Here is a 19,393-nt window from a genome sequence, read left to right on the forward strand (position 1 = left end):
TGATTTCTAATAGAAACTTTGTGGGTGAGATGGAATTGCCATGAATTATTCAAAGTGATGAAAAGCAAAGACCTACACACCAACATTACTCTACCAGGCAAAGCTATAATTTAGAATCAAAAGATAGATAAAGAGCTTCCCAGACAAGAAAAAGCTAAAGGAGTTAATCACCACCAAACCAGTATCACAAGAAATGTTAAGCCCTGACAGGTTTGGCTCAGTGGATAGAGCATCGGCCTGTGGACTGAAGGGTCCCAGGTTCAATTCCAGTCAAGGGCATGTACCTTGGTTGCTGGCACATCCCAGCAGGGGATGTGCAGGAGGCAGCTGGTCCATGTTTCTCTCTCATCGATGTTTCTAACTCTCTATCCCTCTCCCTTCCTCTCTGTAAAAAATCAGTAAGAAATATATATAAAAGAAATGTTAGCCGAACCGGTTTGGCTCAGTGGATAGAGCGTCGGCCTGCGGACTCAGGGGTCCCGGGTTCGATTCCGGTCAAGGGCATGTACCTTGGTTGCGGGCACATCCCCAGTGGGGGCGTGCAGGAGGCAGCTGATCGATCTCTCTCGTCGATGTTTCTGACTCTCTGTCCCTCTTCCTTCTTCTCTGTAAAAAATCAATAAAATAGATTTAAAAAAAAAAAAAAAGAAATGTTAAAGGGTTTTATTTCAAAAGAAGAAAAGAAATATGACTAATAAAATAGCAATAAATACATATCTATCGACAATTACTTTAAATACAATGGATTAAATGTTCCAATCAAAAGACATAGTGGTTGAATGGATAACAAAACAAGACTCTTACATATGTTTCTACAAGAGACCCACCTGAAATTGAAAGATACACAAGAACTGAAAGTACTGAAAAAAGGTATTTCATGAAGATGGAAATTTAAAAAAAAATCACTTCTCAGCCTTCTGGCTAAGATCAAGTGTTGAAAAAAAAAAGCTGAGGTAGTAATACTTATTTATCAATAATATGCATGCATGACTTTTATAATGAGAGAAGTGGAGTTATTCTTAATTATAAAATGTGCTTTCTATGAAACACTGATGTACAAGCAATACTTTGAACATACTGATTATACAATAATTAGAAATTAAAGTAAGTTTTATCTGTTCTGAAGGAAAAAAAAGAATAAGTTAAATAGTACAGGTTTTATGGAAGAAAAATTAATCCTGAAATTATTGTTTGGACAATGACTTACCCAATGGGCTGTGCTGGCCAGTTGGCAAAAGGAGCAGTAACATGAACTGCAGGCTGTGCTCCCATCATTCCTGAGCCATCTTAAAAAAACACAAAAACACATTTATTCCAGAGTACCTGTTTAATAACACTTTATCTCTAAAAGAAAAGTCACATACTGAAAATGTTACCTAAGGAAAAAAATCCGTATTTCCTTCTGGGTTAGGAATAATTAAAGCACAATGCAAGAAAACACAATATAGTAATTTCTGAAATCTAGATAAAAGGAAAATAACTATAAATCAATATATATTTTATTTGCATTAAGTAAAGCTGTGCTTTTCTCATTTACATATTTTTGCTTGCACAAAAATCAATTTTCCTGACTGATCCAGTGGGAAAAAATGTTTAGACTATAGATAACTTACAATAAGCAAGATTAGGATCCATAGTATTCCTGGCTCCATAAAAATAGTACGCATCATCATAAGGAGTTCTATAGTTAGTAGCCAAAGGTGGTAGTAGGGGAGGTGGAGGCAGAGGTGCAATCCTGTATCAAAAGAAAATTGGAAAATTCTTCTCATATTACATTGTAATATTTTTTAAATCAAGATATCATTGTTTTGCAAAACTGTTACTGAAAATCTGATTGCTGCTTTAGAAAAAGCTTCAAAGTTATGTAAGACAAAAACTTCAGATTTTATTCAAACAATATCTAATTAGTCACTATATGCCAGTATTGAAAAAACATGTTCCCTGTCCCTCAGAAATGAACAGACAATTACAGCAAAGTGTAGTAAATGAAGCCATACAAGCAGACGAGGGTGCTACAGGAACACGGTGCAGGGACATTGAAATCATCTAGGCAACAGTAGGGAAGCATGAGGAAGGCTCTCTAGAAAAGGCAATGCTTCAGCCAGGCTGCTAGAGTGAGCGAGTCAGAGAGAGGAAGAAAAGGCAGAGGCACAAAAAGGGATTAAAAATGGTACCATTAGACTGGAGGAAGAGGTGCATTTTTAACTATAAAAATGTCTTGTTCTCAAAAGAAGTTAATAATAATGTATAACAGACTCCACTTATATATCAACTGTCAAGTCTTGACACAATTTTTAGTATTTCATAAAGTTAAAACTTCTACATCAGCACTTCACTCTTGACTAGGAAATATGGCTGTATTTCCCCCAGGGCAATCTTTCCCAGTAGTAAAAATGGAAAAGGCAAACCCCTTTACATGAACAGAAATAGAAGGGGGACTTCCTAGAATGTCTGCATTTTAAGTTTTTCCTAATATGTTCTCCTTACTGTATACTGCAAAATAATTCTGAAGAGCTAGCAAGGCATTTACAGTTCTCTTCAGGCATGCATGTTTTTCACATTTACTAGTCACTCTGTGGGTCTAACCTTACTATCCTCAAGTCCATAGATGCATCAACAAAACAGTTGAAAAACTGCAATGAAAACCTGTCAGCATCATTCAATCTTACATTTTTATAGAAATTTATTTCAGATTTAATCCTCACAACTCTGTATTTGTAGACAAGGAAAAAAAATACTATTGCACTTTTGCAAATGAGAACACTGAAGTTCAATAAACATGTGGTTTGCCCAAAATGCATACAGTGAAGCTGACACTGTAACCCGTCACCCAATGCTGAGACCATCATGCCATGCTCTGCAATTCCAACCCCACCTAGTCTGTTCAGAAAGGAAGGCAGATGAAACAAACACCTGATAAATACAGTAAACACAGACCTACAACTTGTTAGTATTAAATAACAGTCCACTGAAAGAAAGTACAGCCCAGAAAATATTACTGTTAACGAAGAAAAACACTTGATTAAACACATTACTATAATACATTAATAATAAGCAAGAAACCACTTCAAGTCCTCCTAAGAGAAGAAAGTATAGCCCAGAAAATATCAATGTGAACAACAGAATTTTCTGTACGTACAGTCTAGTATAGCATGATGCCTTTTACCAACATAAATCATATTTTTCCATAATACCTAAATTACAGGTTTTATAATCTCAACAGTTTTCATTTCAGGTATTTGAGTTGCAAAGCCCATAAGTAATCACAGAGAAAAAGTTGAGTGAAATAGAAGTTAAAATAAAGTAATATATATATATGTTACATTAGAAGTCACTTTTCTGTATAAACTGAAGGAAGTATTCAATATTTGCCAAATGGAATTACAAAACTGAAGAAAATGTATGTTTATGTTTAAAGATATTTAAAATATTCTAAAATATGATCTAAAACTAAATACTAAATGCACTTATGCATTCTAAAAATTCTAAAGCATCTTTCAACAATAAAAGAATGTTATAAGAATTTTCCTTGTTTTTATCATAACAGAGGAAAGTCCAACAATGAAAACATTTCAAGAGAAATTATTTGACAAAAGTTGTTAATGACACAAAAATCTCTAATGGTTAATGTTATCTGCTTCAGAAAACCCTTCTGAATATAAAATATGACACCTGCCCCAATTCCCAAACATAAAACATTTTAAACAAGCACCTGGGAGGCACCATTTCACCAAGGGTGCTGCCGAGTCCACTGTACAGATCTTCACTCTGTGGTGGGATGGAGTGGGCTGGTGGGCAGGAGGGGGCATGGGGGGCAGATAAAGGAGGGAGAGGGGTCTGGAAAGCTACTCTGGGTCTTTCAGGTGGGATCATCTCTTCATAGTATCTTGGTGCCACACTAAACTGCTTTAGTCTATCGGGCTAAAATAAAGAAAAGATATCGGTTTGTTATATACAATCCTTACTTGAAAGGTGGAAGAGACATCAAAAGACCCTCTATCCCAGACTGCCAGCCGACACTCAGTTACTCAGAGAATAACACAATTTTACAGCTAAAAGATTTTGCAGATCTAATCCCTATTTTATAAATGGGGTAACTGAGATCCCCCTGAAAGTACACAAACACCTAATGCCTCACTGTTAATAAATAACCAAGCAAAGACCAGAGCCAGATATTAATTCTAAATACAAAACTCTATTATACCACATTATACTGCTTCTCTACCAGATTACCATTTCTGACATCAAAGTATTCTCCAGTCAGCAAACATTTTCTGTGAAGAGCCAGATAGTGTGTGTGTGTGTGTGTGTGTGTGTGTGTGTATCAGGCTCTGTTCATCCCAAAACAGTATCCTTTTTTCCCTCCATGTTTATCTTCCCTAGGAATGATTTGTCAGATTAATCTAAAAGTTTTATTCTAGCCCTGACCAGTTTGGCTCAGTGGATAGAGCATCGGCCTGTGGACTGAAGGGTCCCAGGTTCGATTCCGGTCAAGGGCATGTACCTTGGTTGCGGGCACATCCCCAGTAGGGAGTGCAAGAGGCAGCTGAATCGATGTTTCTCTCTCATTGATGTTTCTAACTATCACTCTCCTTCTCCCTTCCTCTCTGTAAAAAATCAATAAAATATATTTTAAAAAAGTTTTATTCTATGAGCAGTCAAAAAGTACACTGGGAATGAATGGTGCTGATGAGATAATAACTTTTTTAAACAGATAAACCCCCCCAGGATCTACATAATTAGCATAAGTAAAAAAGTAAATCAAGCCCTAACCGGTTTGGCTCAATGGATAGAGCGTCGGCCTGCAGACTCAAGGGTCCCAGGTTCAATTCCGGTCAAGGGCATGTACCTTGGTCGCGGGCACATACCCATTAGGGAATGTGCAGGAGGCAGCTGATCGATGTTTCTCTCTCATCAATGTTTCTAACTCTCTATCCCTCTCCCTTCCTCTCTGTAAAAAATCAATAAAATATATATTTTTTTTAAAAGTAAATCAAAAGTTGCCTACAGCTGAGTAATTTTAAGTTGCTGTATTCTTTAAGAATGAACTTTTTAGTAAAATTAAAGTTTCTTAATTACTATTCAATGATGAAACTAAAACTTGCCTTCGCAAGTAAATTCTACCTATCCAACTACAGAAAAAGTATACTGTGAGAAGAACAATACATTATTACCTTCTTAACTGCAATGATGTAATTCATTCCACTTAATGATAAGAATTACAAGATTAAAGTAAAAATAAAGTCATCTCTCTAGTTTTACATTAAGTAAAAATTACTAAAATGCTTACAGTCTAGAATTAAAGATTTCAGTTTCTTTGGAAATCACTCGAATGTAAGAAGAGTGATCAAGATATCCTCAAGAACAATATTAACATCTATTGTAAATTAAACTGAAATAACTCTTCCATGGAACAGTACAGGTAAACAAAATACAAAGGACCAATTTGAAACAAACTGAAAGAAGAAGGCATATATGAAAAAGTAAAAATTACCTTAGTGAAATAAACAAGTTTAGTTTATTAGTATTCAACTTGATCTACTCTGACACTTCCCCAATATCTTCTGTCTATCTCCACCTGCTGGCACATTTGAAGCTTATTTGACTGAACGATTAAACATTAAAAGATGCCAGGAATCCTCACCGATTTCTCGGGGTCTTGGGCTCCAGAAGCTGCAACTCTGAGTTCCAAATCTTTTTCTCTAAACAAAATTATAGTTTTATATATTAAAAAATTATAGTAAACACAAACAAAATTATAATCATTACTGAAACAAACATATATACAAAGTCCATGCAACAACATCTCCAAATACAAATAATTCATTTAACTGACGCTGAAAACTAAATTTTTCTTATTTGGTATAAAGTAAACTAGGATTCACATGTAAACTGGGTTGAACAAGTATCTCTAAACCAGTGCCTGGGGTACTTTAAAACCTAAGCAATTTACACAGAATAAAGTACAGAAGTAAAACAAAATATTTACTTCTTTTAGGGTCCATGTATATTTTCAGTTCACAAAAAAAAGGGTAAAAAACTAAAAATTTATACCATACTTTCTAATAAGAAAGTTTTTAAAAAATGTTTACAATGGTTAATATCAGACAGTAGATACTGGCTTCCTCTAAGATAGGAGACAAATGACAAAACTAAAAAATAACAGATCTCGCCCTGGCTGGTGTGGCTCAGTTGGTTGGGCATTGTCCCGTACACTAAAAGGTTGCCAGTTCAATTCCTGGTCAGGGCACACGCCTTGGGTGCAGGCTCAATCCCCAGTGCAAGGAGCAGCCAATAGAACCATCACATCGATGTTTCTCTCTCTCTCTCTCTCTCTCTCTCTCTCTCTCAAAATCAATAAAATTAATTTTTTAAATATAAGAAGTCTCATTCTCTAGAACTAACATATCTAGTCCAAATTTTAAACTGTAATTAATATTTCACATGTGCTTCTATAAGAAAAATTACAAACACTGAAACTTGTACACAATATAAAAATCTGTGGATTTATCAATGATTTTTGGGGGGGTTTTTTTTTGCATTTCACCTTTTATTTATTTTTCAATGATTGTTTTTATACTATATATATTTACATTGTTAGAAGATAAAATACTTTTCTTTCACATTTCTTATTATATATGGAGAATATAAGTGGGCATGCAGATAACATTAAATGCTATCCTAAATCAATAATTGAAGAAATTAATTCAGGTATGTAAAAGGCCTGTTACACTATATACATAGTCTCATTTGTTACCTATGACAAAGAAAATAAACACTGAGAGCATGTATTACCTTGCTGATTTACAATGTGCAGACTGAAATTAAAGTGATTTACAAATACAAAAGCACAGCAGGAAAAGTATCCTCCTATTTTACCATGTAATAGTTATTTACCACCATCTCATTTTACACAAATGCATTTTAAATTCAAATCCTCTTTTAAATGCAAACCTTTCATTACCGTCTCTTGTTCTCCTTTTGTTCAGCCATTTGTTCCAACAGTTCTTGTCTATATTTTTCTTTTCTCTTCTGAATAAGTTCTCGATCTTCACCTCCTAGAAAGCGTTAAGAAAAAAATGAAATCTTAACTCTTGAGCACATATGCAACTCGAAATCTGAATTTTTAAAAACCTCCATTTTTAATTACTGGATCAAGAAGTAATCACTATACAAGCTGGAAAGTAAAATATTTATCATACGAAGTTCTCATATGATCAATAATTAATTTCATAATGAATATCTACTATGTATCAAAGACACATTAACCCTTCCTTTTTGTTGAAAACCGTCTCAGATAAGAGAATACTCTAATTCCCATCCTCATTTTTCCACTAATTGGGAATAATAACTCCACTAATATTTTCCACAAGCCCCTTAAATTTAACAAGTGTGTCCAAACTGAACACCTCAAAAGCAACTGCCCCTCTTTGTTTTCTGTTAATGGCCTGAAAACCAAACCCCAAAACTACATTGTAACTTTGTTCATCCTTTCTTATTCACTCCATATAAGGACCTTCTTTTCTATTCTCATATGAGATCCCATTAATCTTAGATAGGACCTCCCCACATTTCACCTGGATTGAAGCAATAATCTCCTAGCCCCGTGGCCAGCAAACTGCGACTCGCGAGCCACATGCGGCTCTTTGGCCCCTTGAGTGTGGCTCTTCCTAAGCCTTGGGAGTACCCTAATTAAGTTAATAACAATGTGCCTACCTATGTAGTTTAAGTTTAAAAAATTTGGCTCTCAAAAGAAATTCCAATCGTTGTACTGTTGATATTTGGCTCTGTTGACTGATGAGTTTGCCGATCACTGTCCTAACCAGTCTCCCAAACTCCCCCTCTCCCTGCTTCAGTCCATCCTGCACACTTATGTAAGATCAATTATCTTAAAATAAAACACTAATCACACTGGCGCCCTGCTAAAAAAACATCAATGGTTACCCTGATTCTACAGAAGAAAACTGTAAGCCTCACCCTGCTATCACTTATGCAAAAATCCAGTTGTGCAAACATTTTGGATCCACCAAGGATTATTATCACTGCATATGTTAATGACACAAAATCACGTCTTAATCAAGATATGCACGACAAGAGCACAACAAAAATCACAGGACATCAAAAGCGCAACTGAACCAGCAAGTCCTCTACTACCTTAATTATTAACCTTCCAATTAATAATTAAGTGGACATACAGCATCTGATTCTGTCCATTAAGCACAGATGTCAGCAACAGTGGAGCTCCCACAGGGGAAACATAAATTATGTTGGTTAATAATAGTGTTTTATAATCAAATATCCATTCTGCTTCTGATCATGATGACAAGCACAGAACTTAACCTTCTACCATAAAACTAGGCAAAACATATGACACTGAACACCAGGCAGCACAGGACTGTAATACCTAAGGGGAGAAAAATAAATGAGGTGAGCCTTTAAGCACCCCTGTTTCTGCCTAAATGCAAGTTCCAGGCTGCAGGTACGGGAGACAGAACAAAGCAAGCTGGAAACTGAGCTGAATTAAGCAGATAAAGATCAAAATTCAGGAAAGCTATCATGGCTGAAAGTTTAGGGCAGAGATCCAAAAAGAAGCATAAAAAGAGCTTCAGAAATCCTTCCAACTTTCTGTGCACTAGCTGTGCGTGCACAGACTGAAATTCCATTAGGCTGGGCAAAGAAACTATGGAGGACACAGTAACTGAACAATTCTCAGACCTCGAAGTAAAGAGAAATTCAAGCTCTAGCCAGCTAGAGTGAAGTCCTTGGGGATCCCCTGCGTCTTCAGGGAAGAACCCAGAAAGGTCACCCTGTAGTAGTACGGCTGAACTACCCCTGGAAAAAAGGCCACCTTAAAAGTCCCTAGCTACGCTGAAAATGAGGCCTCGCCCTAGCCGGTTTGGCTGAGTGGATAGAGCGTTGGCCTAGAGACCAAAGGGTCCCAGGTTCAATTCCAGTCAAGGGCACGTACCTTGGTTGCAGGCTCCTCCCCCTCCCCGCCCCAGGCCTTGGTCAGGGCTCGTGGAGGAGGCAACCAATCGATGTGTTTTACATAGATATTTCTCTCTTTCCCACTCTCTTCCACTCTCTCTAAAAATCAATAGAAAAATATTCTCGGGTGAGGATTAAAAAAATTAAATTAAAATAAGGCCTCAAAAAGATGGTCCTGAAGTAACAGGAAAACATGACTATGGTAGGCAAAATTCTAAGACAGATCCTATGTTCCCTGCCTTCAGGTGATGACTCCCTGTATAAACCACTCCCCTTAAGTGGGGACACGACTTCCTTTTAGCCAATAACATGTAGCAAAAGTGAAAGGAATTGGTAGGTGTAATTAAAGTAGCAAATCCTCCTATATAATAAAGAGCTAATATGCAAATGACCATCACGCCCTCACACCATCATGCCATAATGGCTCCGACACTCAACAATGGGGAGAGAGGAATGGGGACCAGCCAGGCACAAATGAGCTCGCGAGAGAGGAATGGGGACCAGCCAGGCACAAATGAGCTCGCGAGAGAGGAATGGGGACCACCCAGGCACAAATGAGCTTGCGAGAGAGGAATGGGGACCAGCCAGGCTGTGGCCCAGGAGAGGGACAAGCGGGAGAGGGACAAGCAGCCTGCCCCGAGGTCCCAGGCACCTGTAGCTGTGGCCCAGGCAAAGCCACACGCCCACGGTTCCCTGTGGCTGCAGCCACCCTGGGCCAAGCCAGCCCAGGCCGTGGGTGCCTGTGGCCGGCCAGAGGGAGGGAAGGAAACCCGGGTCTCGGGTGCCTGCGACCAGCCGGAGGAGGGAATCCTGGGTCCCAGGTGCAGGGCGAGGCAGAATCAGTTAGGGGCGATCAGGCCAGCAGGGGAGCAATTTAGGGGCGATCAGGCCAGTAGGTGAGCAGTTAGGGGTGATCAGGCAGCAGGCAGAGGTGGTTAGGAGCGATCAGGCAGGCAGGCAAGTGATTAGGAGCCAGCAGTCCTGGATTGCAAGAGGCAGTCGGACATCCCCCGAGGGGTCCCGGATTGGAGAGGGTGCAGGCCGGGCTGGAGACGCCACCCCCACCCCTGTGCATGAATTTCGTGCACCAGGCCTCTAGTCAATTCTGAATTTATCAAAAGGGAGATTTATCTTGGGTGGGCCAGAGCTAATCAGGTAAAATCCCTCCCTGAGTTTAGAAAGCTCCTTGCTTGCATGATAAAGTGAAGAGCCAGGGTGAGGAAGGAAGCCCATGTTGCAAGAAACAGTGGAAATCGCTAGGAACTGTGGGTGATCTCCAGCTGACATCCAGTAGGAAGCCAGGCCCCTTAGTGATACAGCCACAAGGAAATTAACTCTGCCAGCATTCCAATTGGGCTTGGAACCTGGCTGAAACCTGGATTTTAGCCTTGTAAGACCCTGAGCAGAGGACCCAACTAAATTCCTAACACACAGAAACTGCAAGATAATGTGGCATGTTTTGAGCCACTAAATTTATGCTAACCTGTGATGTAGCAATAGAAAATTAATAGTGACCCATAACCATTAGAAAAGTTAGTCAACAGAAAAAAGCACATAAACAAAGATGATGGAACAATAAATAAGGAAGTTAAAATAGCTCCTGTAACTATACCCAAGTATTTAAGTGAAAACAGTAACACTATGAGGAGGAAATGGAAGATATTATAAAGAACTAAATGAAGAGTTCTGCTTCTATTTAGAAAGTAAAAGGCCACAACATTGCTCAGACCCCACAATGCGAAAAGCTCAATCATCTACAAACTCAGAAATTTTTAAAAAGCCCATCAGAGAGCTGTTGTTAGAAGCAGTTAAACTGAATTTCAAAGGGTATAAAAACCAGTCCAGACATGGAATAATCTAAGTGTTTTACATTTACCAGAATATGGAGAAATAGGAGGCAGCCTTACAAACAGGTAAGAAAAAAAATAGCTGAACTATTAATGAATTCTTAAAGGCGCTGTATGGGCTGCAAGATAATGTAGATTCCTGGAAGCCCACTCAGAAGAGGACTCTGCACCCAGTACTCCTCTCCCGCAGAATGATCACAAGAGAGACTGGACATGGGGCAACACAGGATTCTGAAGACACCCTTTCAAATAAAAATAAATAAAAAAATAAAAAACACAAACCAACCACTGCATTTTCCAGACTCTTTGCAATCTACTGGGGGAAGGGCAGAAAACCTGCTCAGACCCAGCATTCTCCACATACAAAACGAAGACCTATTGCAGTGAGGGGAAGGGCAGAAAATTCTCATGCAAGACCCTCCAAGACATCAAGGAGAGTTTGGCTGGCTACCACTGTGGGGAGGGGCAAACAACTCATTTCTGAGAATCACACGCATAGGGACAGCCTTCCACCAAGGAACAAGCCACAGGAATCTAAGCTGAGAAAGGAGAGAGAAGTATGGAGAAAGACAACGTCTCTGTCAAGGGCATTAAGGCCTAGCTGAACACTGATGAAGGTGAAGGAACACAGAAAATCCCTTCAGCACGCCAGGCTTCAAACAAAGAGTAAGGCAGTCAGGTAAGAATTTAAGGATGTGTAAGACATGAACATTACTATAAACCACTACTCTCAACAAACACACATTGTACATTCTTTCAAGAACACACTAAACATGCACCAAGGTCGACTATATCCTGAGCCATTAAAAAATGTATTAATATACAATTTGTATAATTTCAAATTTGAATTTATATAAATTATTTTCTCAGACTACAGGGGAATTAAACAAGCAGTCAATAACAAAAAGACAGCAGGAAAACCCCAAATATTTGCAAATGTAAAAACATACTTCTAAATAACCCGTGATTCTGTTATAAACCCCACAATATATTATTTTTGCTCTAAGCAGTCAATTGCCTTATTTTTAAAATAAAACAAAGGGCTCTAAATGAAGTCACTGGGGCAAAATTACAGGAAGACAAATTTCAATTCAATGGAAATGAGAATATTATAACAATCAGAGCCATCTAAAGATGGAATGTGCTGCCTTGGAAGAGAGTAAATTCCCTGTGGGTATATACACATATAAGCTGGAAATATACACTGAGTGGCCAGATTATTACGACCACCTGACATTTGTAGGCGAATTAGCTATAATTTCTCGCTGAAGTTGCTAGAGGGCCAGACCATTATAAATAGGGAAGCAGGTTGTTTACCACGACAGTAGAAGTGATTTTTTCCTGAAGATATAGGTAAACAACGCGATTTAACAGCCTTTGAACGTGGAATACACACACACACACACACACACACACACACACACACACACAGAGTGGCCAGATTATTATGACCACTCCATCAGTACTTCGTTGGGCCACCTTTTGCCTTCAATACTGTGGCGATTCTTCTTGGCATTGACTCCACAAGATGTTGAAATGTGATGAGAGGAATCTGACACCATGCCTGATAAATAGCACTGTCCAGTTCTGTGAGATTTGATGGTTGTGGAACCAGCTGCCTGATAGCTCTTTTAACTTTGTCCCACAAATGCTCAATTGGATTGAGATTTGGTGATTGTGGGGGCCACCTAAGCAAGGCAAAGTCTCCCTCATGTTCTTGAAACCACTCCTGCACAATACAAGCATGGTGCATTGTCTTGTTGGAAGAAGCCATCTCCATTGGGATACGCCATCAACATGATAGGATGAACTTGATCAGCAACGATACTTAGGTATGTTGTGCTATTCAGACGTTGTTCCACATGAATTAAAGGGCCCAAATCATGCCAGGAAAACATGCCCCAAACCATAACACTGCCCCCACCAGCTTGAAGGGTTGTATTCATGCATGTGGGGTGCATGCTTTCATGCTGTTTCCACCAAATTCTCACTCTGCCATCTGCATGATGCAACTGGAAACATGATTCATCGGACTACATGACTTTTTCCAAAGCTTAACTGTCCAATCCTTGTGTTCCTGTGCGAATTGGAGACGTTTTATCTTGGTAACTACAGACAGCAAAGGTGTTCGAACAGGCCTTCGGCTTCCATATCCCATACGATGCAATGTACAGCTAATTTGCCTACAAACATCAGGTGGTCATAATAATCTGGCCACTCTGTGTGTGTGTGTGTGTGTGTGTGTGTGTGTGTGTGTGTATATATATATATATATATATATATATATATATATCCATCCCACATTCAAAAGCTGTGAAATCGCGTTGTTTACCCATATCTTCAGAAAAAAATCACTTCTACTGTCGTGGTAAACAACCTGCTTCCCTATTTATAATGGTCTGGCCCTCTAGCAACTTCAGCGCGAAATTATAGCTAATTTGCCTACAAACGTCAGGTGGTCGTAATAATCTGGCCACTCAGTGTATATATGAAGCCATGAGATAAATCATTGGATTAAATGACTTGAATGGTTTGTTGCAAACATCAGAGTCTATTATCTCACTGAATATTAATCCATGACTCTTAGATTGCATTAAAGATAAGTTCATGCCATTCATCTTTAAAATCTCCAAATAATGATTCCATTATTTGTCAGTGGGCCATCAAAGACAGTCATTTTTCCAATTTTTATCATGTTACAACATACATCATAAGAATAAAGCCTTCTTATCTATCTATATAGTAAAACTGGTCAATTTCACTTAACATTACAGTAGAATAAAACATTGCAGTAGAATAAAACTTCAGGCGCTATGCGATTTTTCTCATTTCAAAGAAATATTATGCAATTACATTATCTCTAAACCAAGATTTAAATTACTGATGGTTCTCAGATGAACCTAAACTGTTGATCCTATTTTTTCATATACTGAAACCAAATTTCAAGTAATTTTTCTAGTAATTTTTACAAAGAACAGAGTTCATTTCTAGTTAGAGTTACACACAGGAGCCCAGTTGTGTGGCTCAGGGTTTAGCATCGACCTATGAACCAGGAGGTCACAGTTCGATTCCCAGTCAGAGTACATGCCTGGGTTGCAGGCTCGATCCCCAGTAGGGTGCGTCCAGGAGGCAGCCAATCAATGATTCTCTATCATCATTGATGTTTCTATCTCTCTCTCCTCTCCCTTCCTCTTTGAAATCAATTAAAAAAATATTTAAAATTTTTAAAAATAAAAAATAAACTTACACACAGGACACCTGGTCAATTTGTTCAGTGGTTGGTTGGAGCTTTGGCCCACGGCCCAAAGGGTTGCAGGTTCAATTTTCAGTCAAAGCATATACCTGGGTTGCAGTTTCAATCCCTGGCCCTGGTCAGGCTCAATCACAACCAACTGGTGTGTCTCTAACATCAATGTTTCTCTCTCCCCCTCTCTCATTCTCTCTCTCTCTCTCTCTCTCTCTCTCTCTCTCTCTCTCTCTCTCGCCCTCCCTCCCTCCCTCCTTCCTTCCTTCCTTTCCTCTCTTCCACTTGCTCTAAAATCAATGGAAAAAATAACCTTGGGTGAGGATTAAAAAACAAAAAAATAAAGTTGCACGCAGGAAATAAGGCTCTTTTTATCGTGACAAGTTAACATAGCAAATCAACATACTTATGTTAAGCTATGTCCTTCATGTCTATAAAGAGAAAGTGTGGATTATGATCATGACTAGAACAAAGTACCTTCCCAGAAATTACATGGAAAGAACATGGGGAAGGGTGTCTATCAAAAAAAAATAAAAAGAGCTTTTATGAAACACTCTACAAATCTAATCAACTGAAGTTTGCACATACCAAAGAGCATCCCCGCAAAAGGACTACAGATTTCTCGGGTAGATTTGGATGCTTCATTGTCTCGAGCACTAAAACAAAAACAAAAAGAATTAAAACCTAAGTAATTTTCAGGAAACAAAAATTAGAGTAAAAAGTAGTTATGTGTTATTGGCCTTTAAAATACTATAGATGCTATGATAGTTACATATTTTTAAAGTTAGGATAAAATCATGGTATTTATTTCTTTATATAGTGGGACCCCAATGTATTTGGGCTCCTTTTTCTTCAGCCTTCTTCACTGGCTCTATAGTTCCTAATAAAACCTTTTTTTTTTTTTTTTTTAATAAGAAGTTACCCCAGTGAAGAAAATGAATATAAGTAGACATAAATCATTTTTTAAAAGGAAAATGGTGATACCTATACACATACTTGGAAATGATCATCCCTAAATGACTCCTTCCTAGGAAGTTAATTCCCTCCCAGAACCTTCATTAACTAGACCCAAACAACAAAATCTCTTCTCTTAAGCACTTTTTAAAATATATATTTTTTTATTAATTTCAGAGAGGAAGGGGGAGAGAGAAACATCAATGATGAGAAAATACCACTGATTGGCTGCCTCCTGCATGCTCCCTACAGGGAATTGAGGGAACTGTGACTTGCTGGTTCATAGATCAACACTCAACCACTGAGCCACACCGGCCAGACTATCCCTAGCACTTTTATGAATTACTTTGTTTTAAAGAAAATAGACACTGTTCCTGATACATGACAATATTATCTTCATTATACACTAAAGATTCAGAAGCACTTATCCTTATTTATGATACAAGAAAGCCAACAAAATGATAAACTATAAATAGAAAGAGAACATGAATATAAAATGCATATCATTTCCTTTCTTTTCAAACATGACAGAATTATATATGAACACCCATTTTACAATGTAAGCATAAAATTATCTACTCAATAAGCTGAAAGTAAATAACAAAGTTTTGAAAGGAAAACTCATTGTGGAATATTTTCAATTTATTTCCAGTTAAGTTATACCACCCACTTAACTCCAAGATATTTTAAATTGATTTTTAGTCCTTGTAGTGTATGTTTATTTCTCCTTTCTTTACTTAAAATATATACACTTTAAAGTGACAGGGACTTTTTATGAACACCTTGGCACACTCTATCATCAAAACTTGCCCTTCAAAAGAATGCTGTAAAGTACTCTAATTTTTCATTTAACACAACTCTCCCCTTCCGAACCTTTCTTCCAATTCCTTCCTAATAAGGAAGGCTGTTAAAATACTATCTTTCCACTTTTCAATAAGCCGATTTTAGCAGGTGCTGTTTCACAGTGTATGTAATGACTGAAAGGCAGAATTTACATTACATACTATACCTTTTATTTCCAGCAGATGAAATTCGTATGTTTGACTGTCCTGTGACATTGCCACCATACTCCACAGAAGGCACATTCCCTCGTCTGTTCCCGTATATCCTTAAAAACACATTAGCTTATAGAGCTTGTCCCACATACAGTGGACCTATGTCTTGGTGTTTGTGCATTTGATGTTGGAAATATTAAAGGGAACAAAGTGTTATAGTGAAATTTTACTGTAAACATGTTTTAAAATTAATGTGAATAGATTTGATTCAAATATGATCGGCTGGTTAGTAAGAGACACTAAGAGTTTGGATTTCATCGTCTTTAAAACAAAAGAAGGTCATTATAAATTATTTCATTATAACATCTATAAATGTTTAACTTGAAAACTATGCATATACTATACTTTTACTCACTCCTCTATTCAAATAGTATTTATTGAGCATCTACTAAATGCCAAGTTCAATTCTAGGCACAGGGTATATGGACATGGTCCTTGCCCTCAGGAAGATCATAGTCAAATTTCAAAATGAGATCATTTTCTTAAAATTCATAGATTCTGGGAATTATTTCGCTGCATATACAAACCTTTATAACTTAAAAGCATAGCCGTAGATTTACCATTTAATCAAATCAAATGTAACAAGCCACAACATTTGTTAACGGTGTAAATCACATGAAAGAATAAATATTACCAATAGGTGCATAAAAAACATCATAAACGGACTGATGCATGGCTAGAAAATGATTAGTTTACTTACTAGGTCATAACAATAAGAAAAGATTAAAAAATAATGTTTAATGCTTTTCAATTTATGGTTTTTTTCCATTTGGCAAACATTGATTTCTTTAGTTTAATTTCTCATACCAGAAAAACATGACTATTTACATCAACATTTACAGGCATCCATGAAAATCACTATTTCCTAAGTCACAGTTCTTTACATGGCAGTTAAACTACATTGTCTCTCAAGAGGACGACTAGAAAAAAAAATATGGCTGTTAAAGTATTGTTCAATATTTTAGGTGAATTTCATTATCACATTAAGAAAAATGGCAATTTTCAGAAGAAAAGGAACTTCTCATTCTCCACAGAGCCAGCATATAAAATTCTTCATTTGTTTCCATCACATGAGCCATTGTCAATATCACCTGTGGGGAAAAGACTCTACAGGATTATAACCTTACGAATGTATGACCTGGCATGACATAAATGTCTCCCATTTTTTATCCATACCTAAAGCAACAGAACCCTCCGCAGGCCCTTTCAAAAAAGAATTTCAAATTTATTTCAATTCATCAAACACGGCTGGATCTTATATCTAAAGTCTAGGTACTTGAATCTTTTAAAATGACACATAAGTTTAGTGTTATTCTGTACTTCTACTGCTTAAAGAACAGGTAAGTATGAACTCAAATTCAAATTTGCAATTAAAACAACGCCAAGCAACCAGATTTAGTTATACTGGATCTATATAACACACATGTGCAGAAAAGGGGTTAACAGAGAGGCCTGAGCTGCCTATCCTTAGAAAGGTCTAGTAGCAAGGCTGGCCCTTGGCTGGCACCTGGGACATAGATTTAGGGAGGGGTCCCACCATTCCTAGAACTGAAAAGAATGGCTCACTGTGCCTACACCAGCGGTGGGGAACCTTTTTTCTGCCAAGGGCCATTTGGATATTTTTAACATCATTCGAGGGCCAAACAAAATTATCAATTTAAAAATCAGCCTGCTACATTTAGTCAAACATTTAATTAACTCACTCTAATGCCTTGGCTGGGCCAGACCAACTGATTTCTCAGGCCTTACATGGCCCATGGGCCAAAAGTTCCCCACCCCTGGCCTAAACTGTTTGTACAAACAATATAGTTTATATTACATCTGCTTTCCTCCAGAAAGTCTGGGATTTTGGTACAAATAGGAAAAGGATGCCTATGTAACCAGCCCCCAATAAAAACACTGGGACTGAGTCTATAATGAGCTTTCATGGTAGACATTTCACCCATGTTGTCACAACTGGACGCTGGAAGAATTAAACGTGTCGTGTGCGACTCCACTGGGAGAAAACTCTTGGAAGCTTGGCCTGGTTGCCTCTGGACTTTGCCCCATGCACCTTTTTCCTTTCCTGATTTTATTTTATATCCTTTCAACTATAATAACTCATAGTCAGGAATATAACTTTATACACAAAGTCCTGTGAGTCCTCCTTAGGAATCCCTGAACCTGGGGGTGGTCTTGCAAACCCTCAATACAACAGACAAAAGTAAACTTGTTGATGTGGTACAGAGGTGCCTAGAGCACGTTTTCAGATATAGAAAAATTTAAAGTTATGAATTTTTAAAAACATCACATGGGATTAAATCAAAATTAACCAGAACTGAAGGCTACTTATACATACAAAAATTCTTTCTAAAATCTATCAGAGAGTTGTGGTTTCCTGCACTTTCAGCTATGTTTGAACTTGTGTGTCTAGCTTATTTTTATAAGCTATACCCAAGTACAATATCTAAAGCACCTACACAAAACATGTTCAATAAGTTCTTTGGTATATATAGACACCTTAATAAAGCAAACACTATAAATTACAGAAAGTTAAATGATTTTATTTACGTGTAAGGTCAAGATCTCTGCTAAATTCTACAGTAAAATTACAAAGATTTCCTAATGGACAGGGCATATAAAAGATAGTAGAAGGTGGGCTCCTTCATTAAAGAAAAACATTTGTTAATGAAATTATAAAAGTCCCCCTGTCTCTGATAATTATAATAAAGTCAAAAACTGGAGAAATATTTAAGAATCCAAAAATGAGCAGAGATATGTATTTCACTAAAAAGGACAAAATAAAATCTTAAGGTATCCTATTCAATTTTATGAAATGATTGGCATAAATTATAAGTTATTAATATAAGACATAAAATAAGAAAACTAGAAAGGAACCTAACAAGCTGTGAAGGCAAATTATAGTTTGAAAAGTTAGTCACCTTACTTTCTACTAAAATCCTATATAATAAAAGGGTAATATGCAAATCGACCAAACAGTGTAACAACCAGTTGCTATGATGCACATTGACCACCAGAGGGCAGGTGCTTAAAACAGGAGCTGCCCCCTGGTGGTCAGTGCGCTCCCACAGGGAGAGCGCCACTCAGCCACAAGCCAGGCTGACTAAGGATGTCTGACTGCAGCTTAGGCAAGCCAGGCTGAGGGACCCACCTACCCTCCCATTCCCACCCCCAGTGCACGAATGTTGTGCACCAGGCCTCTAGTATCTGTATAACTGTAATGGAATTTCCTTCATTTATTAAAGTTTCTTTTATATTTTTAATAAACTTAACATTTAATCACTCTTAATTATCCCTGTTAGCTC

At 37.7% G+C, this 19,393-nt stretch overlaps 1 protein-coding gene across 9 annotated transcripts in view; it reads right to left on the reverse strand.

Annotated features, from left to right (window-relative positions):
* The window catches only part of CSPP1 (centrosome and spindle pole associated protein 1), a 174,468-nt gene that overhangs the window by 50,029 nt on the left and 105,046 nt on the right, over positions 1 to 19,393 (reverse strand). For 7 of the 9 annotated variants that reach the window (XM_070392407.1, XM_070392409.1, XM_070392408.1 and 4 more), the window contains 7 exons: positions 16,043 to 16,141; positions 14,668 to 14,735; positions 6,965 to 7,058; positions 5,645 to 5,702; positions 3,713 to 3,921; positions 1,614 to 1,735; positions 1,208 to 1,286 (listed from right to left, as the gene is read on the reverse strand). In XM_070392407.1, the coding sequence (XP_070248508.1) occupies positions 1,208 to 1,286; positions 1,614 to 1,735; positions 3,713 to 3,921; positions 5,645 to 5,702; positions 6,965 to 7,058; positions 14,668 to 14,735; positions 16,043 to 16,141 (729 nt within the window). The remainder of the gene's footprint in view (positions 1 to 1,207; positions 1,287 to 1,613; positions 1,736 to 3,712; positions 3,922 to 5,644; positions 5,703 to 6,964; positions 7,059 to 14,667; positions 14,736 to 16,042; positions 16,142 to 19,393) is intronic. The other 2 variants (XM_070392416.1, XM_070392413.1) reach the window with 2 other exon arrangements.

The sequence above is a fragment of the Myotis yumanensis genome, unplaced genomic scaffold (assembly GCF_028538775.1).
Source record: "Myotis yumanensis isolate MYYU_CA2020_CCGP unplaced genomic scaffold, mMyoYum1.0.hap1 SCAF_15, whole genome shotgun sequence".
In the NCBI taxonomy this organism is placed as follows: Eukaryota; Metazoa; Chordata; class Mammalia; order Chiroptera; family Vespertilionidae; genus Myotis; species Myotis yumanensis.